The 24,368-nt window shown below is 47.7% G+C and overlaps 1 protein-coding gene across 7 annotated transcripts in view; it reads right to left on the reverse strand.

Annotated features, from left to right (window-relative positions):
- The window catches only part of PTPRG (protein tyrosine phosphatase receptor type G), a 786,384-nt gene that overhangs the window by 96,654 nt on the left and 665,362 nt on the right, over window positions 1-24,368 (reverse strand). For 6 of the 7 annotated variants that reach the window (XM_006062977.4, XM_006062979.4, XM_025272601.3 and 3 more), the window contains 4 exons: window positions 24,059-24,167; window positions 19,154-19,203; window positions 16,580-17,342; window positions 2,681-2,813 (listed from right to left, as the gene is read on the reverse strand). In XM_006062977.4, coding sequence (XP_006063039.1) covers window positions 2,681-2,813; window positions 16,580-17,342; window positions 19,154-19,203; window positions 24,059-24,167 — 1,055 coding nt within the window. The remainder of the gene's footprint in view (window positions 1-2,680; window positions 2,814-16,579; window positions 17,343-19,153; window positions 19,204-24,058; window positions 24,168-24,368) is intronic. The other variant, XM_025272603.3, reaches the window with a different exon arrangement.

Here is a 24,368-nt window from a genome sequence, read left to right on the forward strand (position 1 = left end):
GGTGGCTCAGATGATAAAGAATCTGCCTGCAATGCAGGAGACCTGGGTTTGATCCCTGGGTCAGGAAGATCCCCTGAAGAAGGGAATGACAACCGTCTTCAGTATTCTTGCCTGGAGAATCCCACGGAGAGAGGAAACTGGCAGGCTACAGTCCATGGGGTCACAAGGAGTTGGATGAGACTGAGCAACTATTAGTAACTAACATGTACAAAACATTATAAACATATTTTAAACATGAAATAATAATACATTATTCAATATGTATATGTAATTCAGACTCGCTGAGTTTTTCAAAAGTATACACAGTATGAATTTCTCATGGGGAAATACATCTGGAATGGAAGGACCTTAAAAAGCTCTCTTGACGACACTGCACAGCCCCTTCCTATAAGCAGCTTGCCATCAGCATGTCTGTCTGGTCAGCCTGGTATCCACATCTGCTTGACCAAATAGCCACGGTCCTCAGTGGCCAGCATGACCCTTATCGGGGAGGCAGAGAACCAAGGTGGGCCAAGCAGAAATAACTCTGAGGTTTGTGCTAGAACTACTGGGAACAGGAACTTTTTCACACTGGAGCTGCTAGGGTTACCAAGCCTGGGGCAGCGGTGGGTCCTCTCTGCTCCTTCCTGCGGAGAGAGTCTGCAACTAAAACCACACAGCACCAAGAGACAAGAGGAGAGCGCCCAGACCTTCTGTTACCTCCAGGTGCTCAGTTTAACCCATGTTAGGCAGCCTCTGATGTACCAATCAGTGGGCTCCAGACAGTATCTGTCTGCAAACCATCATGTCCTGGAGAAAGGGTGACAGGGACGTGAGTCTAGTGTTCCTAGGCTCACCCTGAAACACAACGTCAGCTATCACCTAGCTGTCTATAGCGTGAACAGCACCACGGTTACCCTTAGACGCCAGCGGAAGCTCTCAGATGAACCCTTCCTTATTCCCTTGACCTTTCCAATTGAGAACAGACCCAGGGACACCATCTGTTCACAGATTGTGTTGATCCCACCTTCAGGATATATCTACAGTCCGTCAGGTCACAACCTGCATGGCTGCCCTCATCCGAGCCAGCATCACTCCTTCCTGGACAAGTCCACAGTCTCCTAGCTGGTCTCTGCCTCTGCCCCAGCTCCTTTTCAGTGTTCTTTGCAACACAGCCAAGGAATCCTGAATCACAACACTTCTCTACCAAACACTCCTTCTGTCATGGTAAAAGGCAATGTGTTCCAGCGGTCTGGAGTGTTCACAAAGCTGTTCATGACCCAACTCCCCTTTATCCTGTTTCTTCCTGATACCCTTTCCTACACTCTCTCCCCACACTCATCTGCTCCAGCCACAGCTCTTGGCTCTTCCTGGAACATAGCAGGCACATTTCTACCTCAGGGCCTTTACACATGCAATTTCCTCTGCTTGGAACCTGCCCCAGACGGAGCCCTTTTGACTCCTTTGGACAAATACCCCCTACCAGGTAGGCCTTCTTTAACCACTCTGAGGGCTTCCCAGGTGGCTCAGTGGTAAAGAACCCGCCTGCCAAGAGGAGATGAAGGTTTGATCCCTGGGTTGGGAAGATCCCTTGGAGAAGGAAAAGTGCAACCCACTCCAGTATTCTTGCCTGGGAAATCCCATGGACAGAGGAGCCTGGAGGGTTAAAGTCATGGGCTTGAAAAGAGTCAGAGATGACCTAGCAACCAAGCAACAACCACCACCACCACTCTGACCACTGTGACCATTCACCCTAAAGCCTCAGCATTCCCCTCCACCTTCCAGACTGACTTTTTTCATTGTACACTTAATATCTTCTTGTTTGCTTTATTTATTCCCTGTCTCCTCTCCTAAAATGTGAGCTCCATGAGAGGAGAGTGTCTGGCACACAACAGGGGCTCAAAATTCATTAAATGAATGGAAAGAAGGGAGGGAACTAGGATGTCTGTTCATTACTGATGAAGCTTGTTAAAGGGCAGAAGCTTCCTACATCAGTTTGAGAGGTGAAGCCTGTCAGGGCAACCAAGTGGGCCAGCCTCTCTCACTCAGTTAAACTGGCTGACAGTATGGAGCTGAAAAAGACAACTTTTAAATAGAAGCTTCAAATAGGCTTCCCTCGGGAAGCAGTGAGAACCAGTTCAAGGATGATGCTAGTATAAGGATGACTTACCATCAGCCATCTTTATCTTATGTGTATTAAATGCCACAGAATATGATAAATGTTCTATCACTGAATTTTCAGTAAAAGGCTATGAAGAAAATTTTAAGGTCAAGAAGAGCTATTATGTGGTTATGACAAAGTGGAGCATGGTCTCAGAGAAACTGGGAAAGCTCGGAAACTTATTAACTCATTTTGCAGGTTCAGAAACTAAAGCTCAAAGTGAGAAATGGGAATTGTAGCCACCAAGTAGCAGAGCTGGTACTTGAACTCACCATCTCCCTGATTTTTGAGCAAAAGCCTCTTTGGCACTGAATTCTAGGAGCTCATCATGGGTGCTTTAATCTCAACAGTGGCTTTGTATCGCCAGTTGCTTGCAGATAAAGCGGGTCTCCCAGGTGGTAACACAAGAAGCACGGCAGCCACCTTACCTTTCTAAGTGAAGAGGCCGTGGGCATGCCCTCCCCTTGGGTAAGCTCCCCTTACTGGGCACGTGCTGACAGCGGAACCCGAGCCGCACGCCAGGGCTGCCTGGTGACTCACCTCCAGTAAACGAGCACAGCAATGAGAAGGATGAGGCACACGAAGGTCAAGGCTGACACCACAATCAGAGGGATGATCCACTCCATCCTCCCCGGGGAAGGCCGGCTTATCATCCCAGAGGTGTTCTTCTCTGCTGCAAAGAGAAACCGTGCCAGTTAGAGGGCAGAGGCGAGCCGAGCGCGGGAGCCAGGGGAGCCCGAGTGTGCCAGAGAACTCTGCCCCACTTTTGGGTGGTTTCTGGAGAATGGGGCTGCCCGGTGATGAGGGGCAAACCACTGTCCTCCCCGTTTCCTGGGGAGTCCCAAGCCAAGCGGGGCCTGTTCTGCAGGCTGCACCCCGCAGTCACCAGTGGGATGGGTTTGAAGGTAAGAGATCAAGATGTTTTTGAAAAGACTTGAGCTGATGCCAGAGACCCAGCCTCACTCTGAGAACACTACTGACCCTGAGTGGCCTCTGGATATACTGAAGAAATGTGCTCGGGTCTGAAAGGAGCACTGAGCCCGCTTCTGGAAAATGGACAGGGGAGCCTGGCAGATTTGCCAGGGCAGGAGGGAGGGAGGGAAAGATGGGTTTTACTAAGACAACTGTCTGTGACTGATTGAGTGTATATTTCTTCATACAGAGTTGGACACGATTGAAGCGACTTAGCAGCAGCAGCAGCAGTATCCATTACCCCCTCCTCTAGTCCTGCTGTGGGAAACCACCCTCCCTAACAGTCCTGGTGGGACAACTGTCCACGAGTGGATCCCCCAGTCTCCTGGCCAAGGGGAAGGAGCAGGACTCAAGCACACCCCTGCAGAAGCACCCAGATTCCTCCGCCCATCAGCTCCCACCACCCAGATCCCCAGAGAACCCATTTTCCCTCAAATCTGGTTCAAAAGTTTTTCCTTTGATCCCATTTCCCGCCTGCCCCCTCACCCCATCCTTCTAAAGGCTCTCAGAGAGGCAGCCACATCTCTCTCTGCTTCCAGCACACATCGGCCACTCAACAGTAGCCAGCCTGGGGGTTAAGAGGGGAAGCTTGCGGAAGAGTCGAGGATTCTCTCGGGTCGGCTAGCACTTCTTACCCCAGCGGTTCCTCCTCCTCTTTCTCAGGTCCCAAGGATCTTCACAAGTTCCCAGCAGACTCAGGTGAGAACCTAGTCTATGAACAGTGGGGTCGATGCCTGGAAATCTCCAGGTGGTCCACAGAAAGCTCAAAGGGCGGCGTGGGGTTGGGAAGAGCCCAGGAGCACAGAGATGGTCAGGAGAAGCACGTGGTGAGAAAGCAAAGGTTCCCTGATCGCAGGGAGAAGCCCACAGACACCTCCACCGCTGGCTGTAGGGCTCAGCGAGGATTCCTCCTGCTCTGCAGAAATGAGGCCAGCGTTCAGCCAGCCCCGAGCACCCGAGCTGGATGGACTACGTGAAGGGCTAATCAGGCTGGGTTTCCAGGATAGAGGAGGTGGGCTGAGCAGGAAAGAGATAATTAGCCCTGGGAGCAGATTATTAAAGAGGCAAGACCTGGAGTGAGGAAGAAATGGGTTACAGCCTTTTTACTGGGTTTCCTCAAATGTAGTTGACCCTGATCCCCTCCTCTGTTTCATGCACAGGCGGGACCAGATGCATGCCCAGCTCACAGGTGACAAGACAGAGGCACGCACACTGATGAAAAACCTCAGCAGGGCACATGGAGGTTTATCAAGAGCCTCCCTAGCCATGCTAGCCCATTTCTCGTGATAGCATGCCCCAGAGGCTTCCGTTAGCATCTATCTGACAAGTCCCGACTGCGTGCCAGGCATGCTGAGACAGGATGTGGAGGCAAGAAGACATCAGACGGGAACAACTCTGTGTCTGTGGGGTGGGAATTTAAAGGGAGAGGAGCAGACGCATGAACAAGCAATTGGAATAAATGAAAGTGATGCCACGGCAGCACACGGGGTCCAGGGGAACAGTGGTCTCAGCCCAGGGATTCTGGGGGGGCTTCCTGATGTTCAGATGGCAGCTAAAGGATGAAGGCGAGTTAGCCAGGTCAAGGGCAAGCACGGATGTGTTCTGAAGAGAGAGCACTGAAGTAGATGGGGTATGAGGATGAAGGGGGGTCCAAAATGGAGAGTTGGAGGCCCCATCAGCCAGGGTTTGTAGGCTGGATTAAGGGAACCGGTTTTAAGCCACAGGGCATGTCCTGCAAGATTGTAAGCTGAGGCAGACAAGTGTCAGATGTACAATCTCTCCTTCTATACCATGCTTTCTTTGCAAAGCTCTGGTCACCGGCTGCAGAAAGAATCCGAGTTGCAAATGAGAATTTTGCAGGGCTCCAGCAGGGGGCAGCCCAGCCAGGTAATTATGTGGCTGGTGGTGCGGAATCTCAAAGCCGGGATGGTGCCCTTAATGGAAAATATAGCAAGAGGGCTGACATAAACGCCTTACAACCAGGGAACTCACTTTCCACCCCGGGAAGCCCGGGCATACCCAGTGTCTTATTTCTTTTCTTCTCACAGAAGAGGCTTCCTGTCTGGGCCACTGCATGGTTAGGCAGGGGCGGGGAGGAGGCAGAAGGCAAAGTCCACATCCTGCTCATCCTCAAACCACTGAGAATGACCCTAGCCCCAAACTCCCTCAGATTTCACAACTGAGCTGTTTCTAACATTTCATCACGCCTGTGTGAGCACTTTTTTTTTTGAGAGGTTGAGGGAGTAAACATATCTGAAGTCCCTCTCAAGACAGCTCCTTGAATGGTGGCATTTGTGGAAGAAAACTCAGACCAGCAACAGCTGGCAGTGAGAGAGAAAAAATCTAAGGATTATTTTGACAGCAGTTTGGTCTCCGCCTGGACTAACGACAGGCAGCGGGATCTGCTTAGGTCGTTTACGTAAAAGCCAGGCAAAAATAGGAGTGCTGCTGGATTTCCACTTGGGCACAATAAAGCTGACTGCATGTTAAAACTCATAGTCTCGCTTTGTCTTCACGGTACCAGGAGCCTGGAATTTCACTCCATGGCCACACAGTCATGCACATCTCCTGAGGAATCCCACCCTGCCCCTGGGGACAGCAAGGTCCTCCATGAATGGCCTCACCCACCCCATCGTCTTCTGCTACCCTCCTCCGCTATAATGGGATCCGGCCACATCCACCCATCCAGTGACCAGCTGGGCCATGATCCCACCTCTCAACCTCTGACCCTGCTGAGCTCACTGCCCGGGAACACTGATCCATCCTGTCCCCAGAAGCTCCTCTTGACCCCTCAGTCCTGGCTCAGGCACAGGGATCACCTCCTCTGTGAAGCCTCCCGAAACCCTCGGTCTGTGCTCTCTAGAAGGCGCAGTAGAGATTACAGGTTTAAACCCTGGCTTTGCCACTTTCTACATGACCTCTAACTGATAACTTGCATCACTCGGGGGCCTGGAGTTCTTCATCTATAAAATGGGGAGACAAGAACCTATTTCCCTGATGTGGCGGGAAAACTCAAGACACAAGCAGAGTGCTTAGAGGTGTGCCTGGCATTGAGCAAAAACTAAATAAATCCTCTACTCCTCGCCATGGTGATTGTCATCATGCACTTTTCTTACTGCACGTGTAATTTCAAGTGCTCTCTTATTACTTACTGCAAGGTCCCGCAGAGCAGGCCGATGGTCTCCGTATAAAACAGTAATAAAGCTGTCTCTTTCCAGTCATGCAACACTTGGGGAGTTACTTAAGCTCTTTGGGCATCAGTTTTGCCATCTGTAAGTGGAAATAATGATACTTCCCACTACAATGGAGTGGGATGGGGGTGTGACAATTACATGGGTTAATTTGATAAAACCCTTAGCGTGCTGCCTGGCACCCATAAGCACCTACTTAACATTATCAACTGTGGCGACCATCATCACCACCACCACCCTCTCCCTTTTCAGCACCCTAGCATAGCACCAGGCAGATGCAGAGCACTCGTCAGGTGTCTGCAGAATCTGAATCCCCTGTAATATACGAGGGCACGCATGGCAATCACAAGAACCTCAGGTGGGTTCTGGGGGCATCAGCAGTGGGGGCAGCCTGTGAGGTGACCTCTAGTGAAGAGCCAGAACCTCGAAGTCTGTCCTAAGACTAGAGCTTCTTGCTGTGCTTTAGGAAGAAACACATGTCCTATTGCCTGACTCGAGGTATGGCCCAGCAGGCCCTCAAAGGAGAAAGTGCCATCAAACAGTCAACTACTAGAAACTAACTCGGAACACATAACCTGCCACCTGAGCTGGGTCTACACTCCTCCTCCCCTGCCCTCGGTCTCCCAACAATCTTCCCCACTCCAAGGCCCCAAACACTAGACCATACTACTGACTTTTCAGAGAAACCAAGGTCCTGCCCTCCAGGATTGCAAATTCTGACTACAAATCCTGCCTCATGCCTTTTTCACTCTGTGACTTTGGGTAAGTGACTGTCTCTGAGCCTCTGGTCGCTCCTCTATCAAGGGGAAACAAGAGGACAACACTCACCTCTGGAGGGACTTAGGGAAATTAAATAAGATAACCTATGCAAAGCAGACTATGCTAGATGCAAAAGGAAATCATGGGGCCTCTTTTTCAAAATTACTGAAGAGTTTCAAGAGGTGACAGCAGAACATAAATGTAAACACAGGGCCTTCTGAGCACAGGGCTGTGTGACCTGCAAAGGTTGCATCCTCAGAAAGCCATCCCTGAGCAGTCAAGCATTCAGCCCAGTACCTGCGTCCAGAGAACAGTGGTTCTTCTCTTCCTTTCAACCAGGCGACACCGCTGACTGTGATAAAATTAGATGCTCCCAACTGTTAGGAGTAGAAAACACCCTGATACTGGCAAAGATCGAAGGCAGGAGGAGAAGGGAACGATACAAGATGAGATGGTTGGATGGCATCACCAACTCAATGGACATGAATTTGAGCAAACTCGGGGAGACAGTGAAGGAGAGGGAGGTCTGGCATGCTGTAGTCTATGAAGTTGCAAAGAGTCAGACATGACTGAGTGGGTGAACAGTTAGCAGCAGCTCACTTGTACTCAGAGCCTCACTTGTAACCCAGTTACCTCCTGAACGGTCCAGCAGAGCCAGGCTGCCCAGCTCCAGGACGGTCTGCCTCTCTTTGTGATGCCCAAACCCGGACACCAGGACAAGTGCAGGACCGCTGGGTTAACAGGGCACCTTCTTTCCCCCATCTCTGATCTGTCCAGTTGCTTTGGTCTTACTAGCAGGACCAGCCCAGCCATTCCTGCCTGCTATGGGCAGTGTGAACTGGCAGCCCATAGATGTGTGGGTTGGCACCCCTTCCCCTGGGAATTATTAATTAAATTGAGAGGTAGGTGCCAAGATTTCATAAACAACAGAGTTCAGCAAAAAATCAAAATCAAAAATTAAAAAAAAAAACAAAAAAACTACCCAAAATCTCCCATATCACAGATCTGAATTCCCAGATGGCAAACATCAGCTGGAAGCAAGGCGCATACTCTCTAAGACAAGCTATGGCTCACTCGTTTGCCACAGTCCTCACCACTCCCTAACACAACATAAGACCTGCTTTCTTTATCCCTGGGTCCAGCGGCCAGCTCCCTCTGGCCAGTCGAATTCCAATCTGCAATATGGCACTCTGACGCAAGGAAGCAGCAGGAACGCACATGCACACACACACCTTATCACATGATAAGGCTTTCAAAAGCAAAAAGCGTGCTTTAACAAAACTCCTGACCAGGATTCTGAAAACACTAACTTGACATAAGAGAGAGGCTGTACAGGCAGCTTTCCCAATTCAGCTTTTATCCTGAAAGTGATTTTAGTTTTCAACCAGTGAGAAGTGAGTCAGATTGTTGCTCCATCTTTACAGCATGGGCCATTCCCCTTTGTGAACCTAGAACCTTTTCATACTCTTTCCAGGGCTGCGTCTTGCTGTTCTGTGTAAAAGGATAAAAATGGGAAGCGGGTATCGACTTAAGCCCCCTTCTCCTCCCATGGATGTGATGTGCAGATGAGGGGCTGCTAGGAGGGTCAGAAGATGTCAGGCCAGGCAGGCCTGGGACTCAGAGAATGATTTAGTTTTAGAAACATCTTCCAGTGGAAACGTAGAGCAAAATGCTAATATATAATCTTCATTGAGCATTTGTGTGTGGAGGGCAGGGGAGGGTGAATGACCTCCCCACAGATCATCCTCCTCTTTTATTTCAGCATCCACAAGAATCTGAATAAACTGCTTCCATTCTGCTTTCTCAAAAAAAAAAAAAAAAAAAAGAAAAGAAAAACAGTTTTCAGTGGCATATGTCATCACTGAATTAATGCTGTTTGCCTTTTACTGGCTTGGCTCTCATCCCAGTAGAAGCAAATAAAAACGGAGTACAATGTACTATAAATGCTACAGGCAGGGAAATATCAGATGGACCCATAGGAGACGCCTCCTACCCTGCAGGAAGGGCTCAACTTTTGCTTCGGGACAAGAACCTCTATGTGGTCAATACTGAAAGGGGCTTGGATCCCGACAGGCCACTCTCAGGAGCTGGGGAAAGGTGGATTTGGTCACATTTCAAGGGAGATTGAGAGCAGGACAACCTGCACACTCAAAATCTATAGCTGGGTTTAAGTCACAAAAAACTAGACTGTGTTTGTTTGGATAATGCCACTCCTTCAAAACCAGCTGCAGCTATGAATTAAGGTGCTACTTAAAAAAAAATAGTGTTAAAACACACATAAAAGTTACCATCTTTACCATCTCCAGGAGTACAGCTCAGTAGGGTTAAGCATATCACAGTGTTGCTCAAGTGATTTCAAAGAATCTATTTTTCATCTATAAAATTGCAACTCTGTACCAATGAAAGGACAATTCCCATCAGCCCCAGCCCCTGGCAACCACCATTCACCATTCAACTTTCTGTATGACCTGACTACTCTAGGTAACTCATGTAAGTGGACTCGTGTGTGTGCGTGTGTGTGCATGCACACGTGTGTGTGTTTTGTGACTGGCTCAAGGTTCATCTATGTTGTAGCCCTGTGACGGGGTTTCCTTCCTTTTTAAAGCTGAATGACATTCCACTCTGTATATACCACATTTTGTTTATCTATTCATCAGTCATCGGACACGTGGCTTGTTTCCATTCCTTGGAAACTTGGCCACTATAAATAATACTGCTATGAACATGACAGTTCAAATCTCTCTTCAAGACCCAACTCTCAATCCTTTTGGGTAAACACCCAGGAATAGGATTCCTGGATCATACGGCAATTCTATGTTTAATTTTATTAAGAACTTCCATACTGTTTCCTAAGTGGCTACACCATTTTACATTTCCCTCAACAGGGCACAAAAGTCTTCGTTTGGCCACATCTTCAACAACACTTGTTGTTTTCTATTTTGTTTTCTGAGTTTTGCGCTAGCACCCCTAACAGTTGCGAAGTAAAAAGAAAGCTGCTTTTTTATAGGGCCACAAAACTTGTCTTTATTTTCTGAAGCCCTGGCATTAGCTAAACTGCTGTTGAAGAGACATGACTGTGAGTCACAACTACATATATTCTCCTGCAACGGGACATGGGTTTCATGTTCCCATGACCATGTCTGAGCTCGATTTACAGCATCCATCATGTCTCTCCATTTACATCACAACTAGGAATTGTTATCAATAAACCCCCTTACCATTTCTCACAGAGCTCAGACTCAAAACAATGGAAGCATCACCTGTATTTCAATAAGGCGTTGGAACACTGAAGGCACTTGATAAATCCCAGTTTAATTCAAGTTCCATAAACACAGCAGGTCCTGGGTCCCAACCTACTGGAAATCACCACCATAGATGCTTCACTGCAACATCATGTGTCTCTGCCATTAACCAGAACTCATGCCAGACCCACAGCCCCTTACACCCGGATCCTTTGCTCCCGCCTCTCTGGAAATCTGCTTGTTCTTGGTGAGGTCTGGTTTCCTATATCAAGAGGTATACAATCTGTCCTAGTCCCGGGATCACTGAGTGAGGGACAGAAACTTCCAAGGACCCAGACACTTTCTAGGAGGAAACTAAACCACACTGGTGCCTTCAGGGCACCCAAGCTAGTTCTTCTCAACACTTGTGGGAAAATCAGTCAGGAGCTGGGGCAAGCCATATGACGTAGAAGAGTTCTCCCCACAAAATGAGCCTGAGCAACAAAACCAGGAAGGCTGGAAACTGCGACGACAGTCCATACAAGATTCTGGTCTGATTACTTTAAATAAAGCATGCAGGGACTTCCCTGGTGGGCCAGTGGCTAGGACTCTGTGCACCCAGTGCAGGGGGCCCAGGTTCAACCCCTGGTCAGGGAACTAGATCCCACATGCCACGAGTAAGAGTTCGCAAGCCACAGCTGAACATTCTGCACACCACAAGGAAGGCTGCAGATCCCACGCACTGCAGCTAAGACCCAGCAGAGCCAAAAAGCCAACCAAACAAAGCATGAAGCATCCCCCCCATAAACCCCAGTTGAATTTCAGTCATGACGTCTGCTTTATATTCATGAACCTTTATTGCTACTTATTTCTGACCTTAAATTACCTATGTTTTCCTCCCAAGTAAACACCTTTGAAAAGGAACTTTATGTTAACCTATAAATCCAAGGTTCTCCACCATGACACTATGGACATTTTGGACTAAGAAGTTCTTTGTTGTGGGACTGGTCTGTGCCTTGGGATGTTCAGCAGTATCCTTGGTCTCTTCCCATTACATGTTAGGAGGAGGCCCTGCCTCAGTCATGATAACCGAAAACGTTTCCAGATATTGCCAAATATCCCTGTGAGGAAACGGAACACGCTCATCTCTAGGTGACCTTGAGAGTCTGTGCCAAAAGTGAAAAAATGGTTTCTTTTTACAAGGACACATTCAAATATTCACATAATAATTAATAATTCATTTGAATTATTTGCCCACTTGGCAAATAAGCCCCAAGGGCAGGAAGCCAGCAGCACCAGGTGGGTTCAGGGCCTGTGTCTGATCCCCCCGTCTCGCCATGTCTTGCTCAGGCAAATTCCTTAACCTTTGAGCTTTGGTTTCCTCAGGCCTCCCAGGTGATGCTAGTGGGTAGAGAACCTGCCTGCCAATGTAGGAGATTTAAGAGACATCAGTTCAATCCCTGGGTTGGGAAGATCCCCTAGGGGAGGGAATGGCAATCCACTCCAGTCTTCTTGCCTGGAGAATGGACAGAGAAGCCTAGTGAGCTACAGTCCATAGGGTTGCAAAGAGTTGGATATGACTGAAGCAACTTAGCATGCACGCCTCAGTTTCCCCACTGGTTTAAGGGCCACAAAGACAGCAGAGACCCCCTGGGGTTGTGTAGGATAAGTGACATCACATTTTGGCTTTTAGCGCCCACATCACCAGCATGGAACAAATATTAAGCAGTGATGCAATTGTTTCTAAAGATTTTCAAGCTGGGCTTCCTTAGAGCATAAGTGTTCCCAAGAGGTACTCAAGGTTTGCCCATAGGAGAGAGGTGACTGGAGCTTAGCACCCTCGACTCTGAGTCACAGCAGAAGAGCAGCCCCAAGTCTCTGACCAACTGAGTCTACTGCAGATTTACGTGTGTGCTCAGCTGCTTCAGTCATGTCCTTCTGATTCTTTGTGATCCCATGGACTGTAGCCTGCCAGGTCCCTCTGTCCATGGAATTCTCCAAGCAAGAATACTGGAGTGGGTTGCCATGCCCTCCTCCAGAGAATCTTCCCGATCCACAGATCGAACCTCAGTCTCCTGCGTTACAGGCAGATTCTTTATCACTGGACCACCAGGGAAGCCCATTCCTAGCTCAGGGTTAGGACCAAAGTCAGTCAAAGGCAAGATCTGGTCTGGAGACTGTACTCTCCCGACCCTGAACTGGAGGAGGCACTCAGCCAGCTTTCAGTGAATGGGTGTTTACATAATGGGGCTCTGAGCTAGATGCAGTCTGAAAAAGGAGTTTCCCAGGTATGAGGGAAAAAAAGGGAAAACCCCAGCATTAAATGATGAGTTTGTAGACTTTGCCCACCCTGAGATGCTACTGCTGGGGCATGCTGCATACCCCAAGAACACTGTATTGCATCAACTGGCCTCTGGGGGTGTCTTCACCACATCTGGGCTGTGGCTGCTGAGGGAGGGACCCTGGCTGTTACCTGCCTGATTCCTGTATGTGTCTGAACTGGCCCTTTTCTTGTAGAGAATCGTTCTCTGTTCTTCCCTGCAAGTTAATACTGAAGATACTATTCATAGGATTTTTTGAAAAGATGTTATCAAACATCAAGGGGATTTAAATAAGCCTTTTGGAGATGCTGGTAAAAAAATAACACAATTTGCTTAACGTTAACGCTTTTTTTGAAGAGACTAAATATTGACTGGAAGAATTGTTTTTAACACGAAGAAAAAATAAATGTGGAACAGATTTACACAAATGTACATCCAGAGTCTTTAAAAGAAGTCGCCACTAACATTAAAATGATGGGGATTTCGTTTAAAAAAATAAACACCAAGCTGGAGGAGGCAGATGGAGAAATGGGCAAGATGGATCGAGGCAAAGTGAGACCTTGGGGGTCATGCACAACATGGGGTTTTACCCTCAAGTTACTTATATCTTTTATTAACCAACGGGCACACATGCATTTGCCTTCAATCTTGCCTAGCATCAGGGTCTTTTCCAATGAGTCAGCTGGCCATCACGTGGCCAAAGTATCGGAAGGCACAAGGGGAAGAGGGTGGTGGAGGATGAGGTGGCTGGACAGCATCACCGATTCAATGGATGTGACGGGCAAATGGGCAATGGGCTAATTCCGGGAGACAGTGAGGGACAGGGAGGCCTGGTGTGCTGCAGTCCATGGGGTCGCAAAGAGTCAGACATGACTGAACTACTCACACACACACATTTCAGTGTAAAGCCACAGGGGTCAGGAAATGATAGCCTGCTGATCCAATCAGGCCCACTGCCTGTTTTTGAAAACTGAGTTTTACCAGAACTCAAATCACATCCGCCCATTCGTGGGGTCTTTCAGGCTGCTTACATGCCACCTTGCAAAGAGGTATAGTTGCAACAAAGACTTACAGTCCACAAAGCTGGAAATGTCTGCTCTCTGGCTGTCTGCAGAAAAAGTTTGCTCATCTCTGGCTTAACCAAGCCCCACCACCACTCTCAAATTGGAACTACCTGAAATTCTAAAGGAAGATCCCTCTGACTTTGGGAAGAAGTGGACGCTCCCATTGAGATGAAGGTGGAAAGGTAGAAGCTCTGCTTTACCAGTGTTGGGGGCAGACTGGAGTTTCTGGAGATTGTTTCTAGTGCCAGCTCGTTGGGGACCACAGTCTCCGCCTGCTCTTCAAAGTTTCAGGATGACTGCTGGAGACCTGTAAGGGGCTGCCTCATAGTCGCTCTTGCTGTCCTGTGGATCTCAGGCTGTGTGAAGCTCCTCTTCCCGTGTCACTGACAAGAAGGGTGGCTCCGTTTATCTGCACCTCCTTCAGCACTAAGGGCTCTAGTTATGCCCACCTTACAGGTGAGGATGCTGAGCAAAAGACTGGCCTGAAGACCCTGTGAGAACAAAGGGCAGAGCCTCCTAGGAGGATCTGACTCCACAAGCTACTTTGCCAAGATCGTGGACACTCAGATGCGTGCAGGGTTGAAGCTGGAGACTCACAGGTCCTGCATCTGAAGGCAGAAACCTCCACAGGTTTTACCAACTGTTTCTGCTCCCCTCTCCCTGGAACCAGCAACTTGACTGCCACTGCAAGGACTCATTTCTGCTCACCTGGACTGAATCCCAGGCCCCCACCCGCACCAGTCTTTCAAACTGCCAAAGCTTCAAGCTCTTCTCTTGGAGAGCTTTTCAGGAGTGTGGACAAAGAAATGTTTAAGAGGAGCCAGCTGGGAACGCTACTTTGCCAGAGCCCCTAGTCTGCAAGCGAAATTGTTCAAGCCTGAAAATCAATTCCAGGTCCACTGCTTGTCTGTGGAGAAACCACACTGGTCCAAGCTGCCTCAGTCATCACCTCCTAACTCAACTTCCTGTGTCCATTCCTGCCTCCCTAAACGTCCACAGAGAGGCCGAAATGACCTTCTGAAAAAGTTCATCAGATGAGTAACTCTGCTGGGGAAATCCACCGCTGGTTTTCCACACTGCTTAGAACCCAAGCCTCAGCATGGCTGACAAGCCCCTTTCTGAATTGAGCTCTGCTCTAACTCATCCTGCATCCCTGATCTCGGGGGTCCAGACACTCTGGCCCTCTGATGGCTCCCTGACTGATCCAAATTAGCCCCCACTTTAGGGTCTCTGGACCTGCTGCTCCTACAGCCCAGAATGTTCTTCCATGAGTCACTGCCTAGCTAGCTTCTCACTACCGGGGTCTCCACTCAAATGCCCTTCCCTTGACCACTGGATGAAAACTGTCCCTGACCCCAACTCCAGCACTTGATGTTAATGTATTCATTTACTGGAACACTCTCAAGCTTTTCCATTAGAACATAAACCTCAGGAGAACACAAGCCTGACTAAATCTAGAGTCTATTCCCAACACCTAGTCCAGTGCCTGGTATTCAGTGGGTACCTCACAAATGTCTATTTTAATATCTCCAAATGCAAGAAATCCAACTTTTCCACATCAATTCCTGTAGGGAATGTCACTGCTCCTGCAGGAAGAGCTGCAAACAGCTTCCCAAGTGGCTTGATATTTCTTTTACTTGATTCTTAGAGGGCCACTCTGCACCTTCCCCTAAAACTGGGACAAAGTGAGCAGCACCCACAGCAGACCCACACTTCAAAACATGAGTCCATACCATCTTTATGGAGGAACGTAATTCAAAACATGAAAATTTATTCTAAGTTGTATCTTAACATACGAGGTCTCAGCTTTAGATGAATTTTAATGTTTACAAGTGCAAAAGCAAATAAATATTTACCAGTTGCTTTTTTTTTTTTTTGCACTCTTATAACTCCACAACAGCTTAAACGCAAAAAAAAAAAAAAAAAAGAAAAAGAAAAAAAATTGTTACTAAACATCTTGTAGTCTGGCAAAAGAGAGACTTTCTTATTAAGAAAACCCCCACAACAATAACAACCCCTCATGTTCAGGACTCCCTTGTAAAAACTACCAGGGTGTTTCAATAAGATGTGAGCATAGGACAGAGCCACAAAATCACCGCTGGCCAGGAAGATGGGGATCATGTCCTCCCTGCGGGGGGCAGACCAGCTGTGCCCTGGAGTCATCATCCATAAAACGCACAATTCAGAGCAAATGGGGCACTATTTCACAGGCTGGGATGAGCGAATCCCAGTTCTCCCCACGCTGGAGCTTCTCACCCTTGTAGTTTTAATATAGTCACTTCCCCTGAGTGGCCCTTGGTGGTTAAAATAGCTCCCTGCCCTCCTCCTGATTGTTTCCTTTGACACCACTGTATTTCTTTCCTTTACTATGACCGTTCACAGTCTCCAACAACCGTCAGCTAGGTTTCTGGCTTGGCCATGGATTTGCTTGCTTGCTTTCTAACCTCTCTATTTCCTAACTTCCCTGGTTCAGGCTCCTCTTTTCCCCTGTGAGCTTCAAGCTGCAGCATCATGTTCACCTCAGTCAGCACCCCGGCCAGGGACTGGCACCGATCAGGCAGCCCAGAAACACAGGGGCTGCATAAGAGCCTAAGCAAAGAAATCGGAAAGAATACATTTCTCAAGATGGATGTCTTTTTCCATCATGTACTTCATGGTATGGCCGAAGTGCCTGGAGTTACTCAGGCAAGTCGATTTTACCAGGAAGCAAGTATGAAGGCAAGACTTAGTCCAGCCACTTTAATAGAAGAGGTGATTTTTATCAGAAGAAAATAGAAAGAGACATACACACGCACACAATTTCAGGAATACTAAGCACTCTCTGGATCTTCCCTCTCTGCTCTCAAATATTTCTTCACCAGTAAGACTGTTCACATCAGCTTGAGGGCTCAGGGGAGGGGCGGCAGCTTACCTGGGTTAACAGTGAGGAACCTGCTGTCCTCGGGAAACCGGTCCCCTGGGGGCACAGGCTTCCTGGATGGCATCTCGGGCCTCGCAGGATCACTGTCTTCGTCCTGCTCCTCTGTGACTGTGGGGGGCACTTGGGTGGGGGTGACCGAGAGGGGGTCCAGGGCGTCCTGGGGCCGGGCGGTGGGGATGGCAGTGTGGGCCCGCTCGCGCCCGGATGTAGTCTGATGCGCGCCCTCCTGGGCAGTGGTGCCGGGGGCCGAGGGCGCAGCGGTGGGCTGGGTGTGATTGCGCGCCCGTGGGGCGTGGGTCACCCCACTCCGCTCCTTCTTCTCGGAGTCCTTCTCGCCTTCCTCCTCGTGCTCCCGCTCGCCGTCCTCGCTCTCGCTCTTCTCGTCCTTTTCGCTCTCCTCCGCGCCCTCGCCATCCTTGCTGGGTGCTGAATCGCCGTCGGCGCCCGGGCTGGCCAAGGCCTCGGTTGTAGCCAGGACGGGTCTGCCGGCCTGCTTGCTGGCCGAGGCGGCCGTGGGCAGGCGCGTGGGCCACACCGTGCTGGGGAAGGAGGAGATGCCTCCGCCGCTGAAGCCCAGGCCGGCCAGGAGCGTGCTGGTGACCACCGAGGCCACGGTCGCCTGGCTGCCGCTGGAGGATGGGCCCATCCCAGTCGCCATGGAGACAAAGGAGAAGGGGATGCCGGAGGATGTCCAGGTGGAAGAGCCTGAGCTGATGGGGGCCATGTCAGCTGAAGAGGCCGGCGATGCTGTGGGCTTGAAGGGGTTGCCCAGGGAGGTGGGGGGAAGGGAGGGAGGAAGAGAAAGCAGAGTGTCAGTCACTGGGATTGGGAACCAGGCCCTGGATGCGACCCTCCAAGGGCTTCCACTCATCTTCACCTTTATTCTCAGAGTCTCCCAAAGGCTGGAGCCAAAGTTGACAACAGGCCATCTGTGGCTGACCATCACTGCTCTTCATGTTTTTATAATTACTTAAAATCTGTAACCTATGTCTCGAACCCAACTTCAACTTTTCACTGATATTGCTCAGAAGAGGAGGCTAAGTGGCAAAAAAGTAAGCAGCATTTGTGCTGTTGGGTTCTCTACCCACCTGGGAAACCCTGTCTGAAAGGCAAACATCAAATAAGCAATACACGGGCAACACTGGACAGTCACGCATTGCTGGGGTGACACTGGAGGAGGCAGGAGCACTTGCATTCACTGTAGCACTGTGGACAACTCGAAGCCCTGAGGTCTACAGAAGCTCTCCAGGATCTGGCTGCACATCTTAAAGTGAGCAAGTGGATGGACAGAGGACAGTGGCCGCTACATGTCTGCAGTAGCCGGGTCAGAAGTCGGGCCGCGCTCTACACTGCAGGCCTTGGGAGCCGGTTTACACCCACATCCCTGGGTCCGGTGCTGTACACCTGCTATATCTGATTTCAGACTCTCCAGATTTAATCATAGCAAAATACATGCTTGTATAGATGACAGTAGGAGTTCCATTTAAAAAGCTCCAACTATGTGCCTGGGCATCCCAGGCTCTCCCGGGGACACACGTGGACATCACCCCACTTTACAAGTGAGGAAAACGGGGCACAGAGAGGTTAAGTGGCAGAGGTGCGGCTGACTAGGAACAAGTCTCAGCTCATTCTTCCCATCCTACTAAATCAGGCTTCATGGGGGGGACTGTATTTGCACACGTATCTTACAAAAATAAGTGCTGCTCTGACTTATTCGTTTATTTTTAGTTCTTGAAAACTCATATGAAGGATCCAGAATTCCATCCCATCATTTATGTAGTTAAAAGTAATACAGCCAGAACCACTTAGATTTCACTACTGTCTCATCAAGTTTCAGTTTGAAAAGTCTATAGTTTAAATGATGATCAAGTTAGCAAATGATGAGTTATTAAGGTGGTGAATGAAATGCCAGGTGCCACCCACGATAAGGCACTGGAGACAGAGCAGTCAGACAGCCTGGCTTGAGCATGATACCTCACTTGCTCTCTGGGACATGCTGGGCACATTAACTCACTGAACCTCCACTTCTTCATCCATAAAATGGGAGTCATAGTAATACCAAACTTGTGGGATGCTGCGAGGGGTAAATAAACTAATACTCTGTGACTGAAACCCAGGAAAAACTTCATATATTGTAGGATTTGTTATTACCAACACTGCAATTATTATTACAAGTATTAGTTGTACTAGAAAGGAGAAAACGTAGATACTGAGGCTCCAGACATGTGCAAATTCATATAACTTTGGTCAAATAACAACCTTTCAATTTTAGCCTGTCCCTACTCCTTTGCATTCTTACATCCTATGATCTCACAAATTATAAACCATTAAAAAATTTTATCTTGACAAAAGCAATACAGTATAACACTGCTGGCTTAACTCTGTTGCACAGCTTTTTAAAACAATGCAGTGTACTGAATTATACGGAGTGTATAATTTATTCAGTATTTTAACTAGTTCTCATTGAGCAGTTTGACAACATCATACTGCCACCTTGCGGAGACAGTTCTAAATGCATGCATATTACCAACCAGCCATGACAAAGCAATTATATTCTCTACTTACCACTCCTGTTTTGACAATTCTGGTCCCTTGGAATATTCGAGTGGTATTAGCTGAGAAGCAAAGAAATTATACTGTAAACAGCAGAACTTTCTTGTTGTTGTTCCAACAAAACTGTACTTACCTACACAAATCTGAAAAACATAATTTTTACATGTTATAAATACTCTTCATTTTTTTTCCCCCCAACTATCAAAAAATGTGAAACCCTTCTCAGTTTGTGAGTCATCAAAAAACATGCAGATGGCCGTATCTGGCCATATCTGTGGGTCATAGTTTCTGACTCTTGTCTTAAGCTCTTAGTTTAAAACTTTACAAAATTGTAATCATTTTCTTAGTTGAGATAAAACTTACATACAGCAAAATGCACAAATATTCAGTGTAGAGGCAAAGTAATTTTTACTGCTGTATAACTCGCCCTCATATTAAAATACAGACATTCTCCAGCACCCCAGAGGTTTGTACAGTGCCTCCATAGAGGTGCTCTCACGACCGCTCTGACCTTTGTCAACATTCTGTCTGCTTTTCAACTACATATTATTCCACTGTTAATCTCTATTGTATTTTTTTTTTGGTGATAATGTCTTATATTATCCTTCCAGGGACTATAATATGCATCCTAAACTTATTACAGTTTACCTTAAACTAGTACTTTTTATCTCTTCCTAAAAAAATGTAACAACTGTAATCTATTTGTCAGACTCACTTTTTGTGCTTATCTCAAAAACAATAGTCGTATATAAAATAAACATTTGCTTCCCATACATACATGGCATTGAAAAAAGTGCAAAAAACCCACTAAATTCCCAAATAAATAACATTTGTATCTGCTGGAGTTTTTACCTAAATTAGAAGTGGGGCAAGTACTTGAACTATTTTTTATTTGCCCTGCAAACTTAAAAAAAAAAAAAAACCACACAACGAATTCACTGTCAACATTTTAAACAGCAGCTTTAACCTGAAAATCCCAATTTCCTCCTCATCCTGAAAAAAAATCGCAATTTTTGGCAAAACTGAGTTCACCTTCCTACAGGCCCATATTTGGCAGGGGCTAAGGGTCCATCACCCCCTTTCAAAGGGCACCTCTCCAGTTTTCCATGATGGTCCTGCCTGATTTGTATGTGGTTCCCTTTTGGGCCACAGGGCGTCTACATTTGCAACCCCCAACTTAACGATATATTCACTTTGCTCAGCTGGAAAGTGAAACGTGTGAAGAGACAACAGTGGGGAATAGACTGATCTACACGTCAATACAACCAGGTCAGATGAGGCAGCCCAGGAAGCAAACAGTCCTTGCCTGGCACTAAATATAACCTCCCAGCATCAGTGAGCTGCTTCGGGATCAATACTGTGCTGCCTCAGACAGGTATACACACCTCCCTTTGTTAACACAGGAAGAAAGCTTCCTAAGAGATCTGCTTTTCCTGCCCTTTACAAAGGCCTTAATTTAAGGCCAACAAACTCAGTGGCCACTCCATCACCGTGCCTGTTTGCATTGATCTTGAACAATTCCCATTGGGGTCAGTGCTCGTCATGATGACTAGAAAGCTTCTACAGGGCCTTTCAGATCACCAGTCCATCGGCCTGGTGGAATTCAGGGATGGGGGGACAAGGAGACACATGTCTCCACTGAGCTGTCAGGGAGATGTAGCTTCTTCTTGCAAGAGGAACGGAAGCTTGGAGTCTCAGCACTATTTAGCAGGACCATCCTGCGTCTCTGTCTATGACTGAAATGGGATATTTCCCTGCTGCCTTACAGTTGCTGGAGCTATTTTGAAGTATCATTTATGTTCACTGCTACTCAGAAATCACCATCGCTAACAGACCCACCACTTGTCATTTAATACTTTCATAAAAGAAGTGCAGCAATGACTACGTTGCCGATTTGCGTGTTTAAAATATTTTGACAACTGTATCTAAGTGTAATTGGTTTCCTTTCCTATGTATTTTAATTATTTATTTTAAACCATTCTGAGAGAGGATCTGATGGCTTGGCCAGGCTGCCTGATGGGTCTGTGGCTCAAAGAGAAGGCTTACAAGCCCTTATTTTCCATGACCGCTGAGATCTGCAAAAAAACTTTTGAACACTTGGCAATCAATCTTTTGAGCTGTTTGTTGAAGACCCAGGATACAGGATAATATTTATGCTTTAGGGGTGGTTTGTCATTGTGTATAAATGACTGGGCTTTGGAATAAGAAACTGGACTCTGCTTAGTAATCAAATGATTTTTTTTGGGGGGGGGGCGCCGAGTTACTCAATTGCTCAGAACATCATTTCCCCCTCTAGAAAATAAAGTCTGCATTACAAGCTGCCACGAGGTCAGATGAGATGACTTAGGCCCAAATGCTCTGTAACTGGGAGCCACTCCACAGACAATGATCACCATTATTATTATCATGCCTACTACAGTAAGGTAAGCATAGCTTATTTATTATGTTATACAGGACATAAATATTGTGTTATTTTCTATGTGCTGTGCTTTGTCGCTTCAGTTGTGTTTGACTCTTTGTGACCCCTTGGACCACAGACCGCCAGGCTTCTGTGTCCATGGAATGGTCCAGGCAAGAACACTGGAGTGGGTTGCCATTTCCTCTTTCAGGGGATCTTCCCAACCCAGGGATGAAACCTGCGTGTCCTGTATCTCCTGCACTGCAGGTGGATTCTTTACCACTGAGCCACTGGGGAAACCCGTGTTATTTACTGTAATAATGAAAATATTCCACATGGCTTTCTCATGCTGCCAAATCAGAGGCAACCTTTATCAAGGGGAAACCTAATTATTCTTAACAAAGTGCCCATGAAATTCCCTATGTTTCTTTCTTTCCCATTTAACACTGACCTCTTAAAAGTTGATCTGTTTTGAACTTTGGCCTCTACTGCTCACAAGCTCCTAGCTGGCTCACCAGAAAAGGTGTGCTAGCGGACCTGCAGAGTTCATCTTTCCACTGCCCACTGGAAGGTGCAGGGAAGATCCCAAGGCCACTGTATGTCCCTTGGTCAACGTGCAGGGACAAACACTGATACAGAAAATGAGTGAATGCATGTCCACCCCTGAGCAAGGGAAGTCTTCAGGCAAGGAGGCACTGCCATCTTTGAGGAGTCACCGTGATCAGATCTTTTAACTATTCCGTGCTCGGAATTTACAGCTGACGAGGCTTTTGGGAACTGCATTGTATTACAAACATTTCATTTTTCAAAGTCTGTGCAGAAGCCAGTGAGTTCAGGGGCCTATTAATCAGGAAAGGCAGTTTTGCAGATTCCGGGTTCCTAGTTAGAGTGCATGGGCGGCCTAATCATGATTTATGTGCCCGAAGTTGCCGGGCCCCGGCCTCAGCAAGCGCGCGCTCTGGCTTCCCCTGCTGTCTCCTGTGGGCTGGCCCAGACAGACCTGGCCTTGGCCTGTGGACTCTCCTCAACACAAGCAGATGGGCCCGTACATTCAGGTGGACACACGGTGAGTGCGATTTACTCATAAAAAAATACAGCCATGCTAATTTCAAGTAGTTTAAACGGAAGGATGAGCTGATGTGAATGTCAGCAAAGGCTCTTTCAATACTAGATGCAAACCTGCAAAGCTAGAAGGGATCCTTGGAGGGAATCTCAGCTGAAAGGGTTCCTACTCTGGGTTCATCACATATTATCTTTTATACTAAACCTCACACTAAGGGGATACTGAGCATTGGTTCTAGGCTCTGTGCTAATTATGTAACATGAATCACCCTGTCACTTGACAAGGGCCCCATGAGGGCAGTACTCTCCTAACTACCACCTTCAGACTGTGAAATTGCAGCTTAGAGACAGTCAACATTTTCAGAGTCACAGAAAGATCACGTGGCAGCCAAGACTCAACTTGGGGCCCTCATGTCAGGGCCCTGGCTCTGAGTCAGCAACTTCTCCATCTCTCATTGCATGCCTGGTACCTGAGCCGTCTGGTTCAAATTCAGATTCTTGGGCCTCATCCTCTGAGAGTCCTAGATGATTAGTCTGGGAGGGGCCCGTGAATGTGCATTTTTCACAGGATTCCAGACAGTGAAGCCGGATCTACAGTCTAGAGGTTTCTGAGACCCCGGAAGCTGTGACATGCAAACTTCTGGCATGTTCTAGGGAAAATGTCCAAAGCCTTCATCCCAGATACACAAACGTTAAGCAGCACTGGCCTGGTTTATGTCTTTGAAACCGAGGATCCAGGAAGTAAAGAACCTTCCCAGGGAGGACATCAGACAGGCAGAGCAAAGCCTGATGCCTTGGTCACTCCCTCCACACTGGTCTTGGTGCGCTTCACAAAACCAGGTCTGCCAACTACAGCCCACAGGCCGGCTGCCAATTTTTGTCAATCAAGTTTTACTGGAACCAGGACTAAGATGATCGTGGGGCAAGTAAGACAGAGAATATCCTGTCTTCATGCAAAGTTTTGATTTTTTGTTGCTGTTCATGAGTATTTTACATTGATTTTGGTTTTAAAAATATTCCATTTAAAGATGACATCTTTAAGGACATCTTGATGACAAAGTTTTTAAGTGCTTCTTTAAATTCTTCACCAAAGTGAATTCTCCTCTTGCCATGCCCCAAAGCTGACCTGAAACATTCCACTAGACCCTAAATCAGCTAAAAATCCAAAGACAGTACTCCTCCACGTGACTAGGAGCTGATTCTATGATCTGACACAGTAGTAGACACATGCTCGGATCTCCATGGATAGAAAATGACGGTAATTTTAAAAAATAATCACTTCACCCTTCTTCCCCTCCTCTGGCCTGTGAAACCTCCCAGGCTTTTCAGGTGTGACTGCAAAACCCACACTGGTGTTTCGGCCAGGTTCGTAGTCTCATGCACAAGTACCCGAACAGGAAAAAAGACAAAGCCCAAAGGAGAAGGGCTCAGGGCAGACGAGAAGGCCAGCTCCTCACCTTGGAAGAGCATGGTCTGGCTGAAGTCACTCCTCATGTCGTTGCGACACACGGCCTGGACCCGGAACAGGTAAAGGCTGTCAGGGGAGACGTGGCTGATGGTGGCTTTCTGCAGGGTGAGGAAAGGACAGGAGTGAGCTGGTGCTAAACGCCAGAGCACACTGTACATTCGAAAGGCGAATGTAAAAGACTGTGAAGCATCACATGTAGGTTGCTGGGTACCATGGCAAAGCCCAACAAACACGATGCTTCCTCATTGACCAAAGGCTCCCTCTGAAAGCAACAAGCGTTCAGAAGTAACTTCACCTGG

The sequence above is a fragment of the Bubalus bubalis genome, chromosome 21 (assembly GCF_019923935.1).
Source record: "Bubalus bubalis isolate 160015118507 breed Murrah chromosome 21, NDDB_SH_1, whole genome shotgun sequence".
Classification (NCBI taxonomy): Eukaryota; Metazoa; Chordata; class Mammalia; order Artiodactyla; family Bovidae; genus Bubalus; species Bubalus bubalis.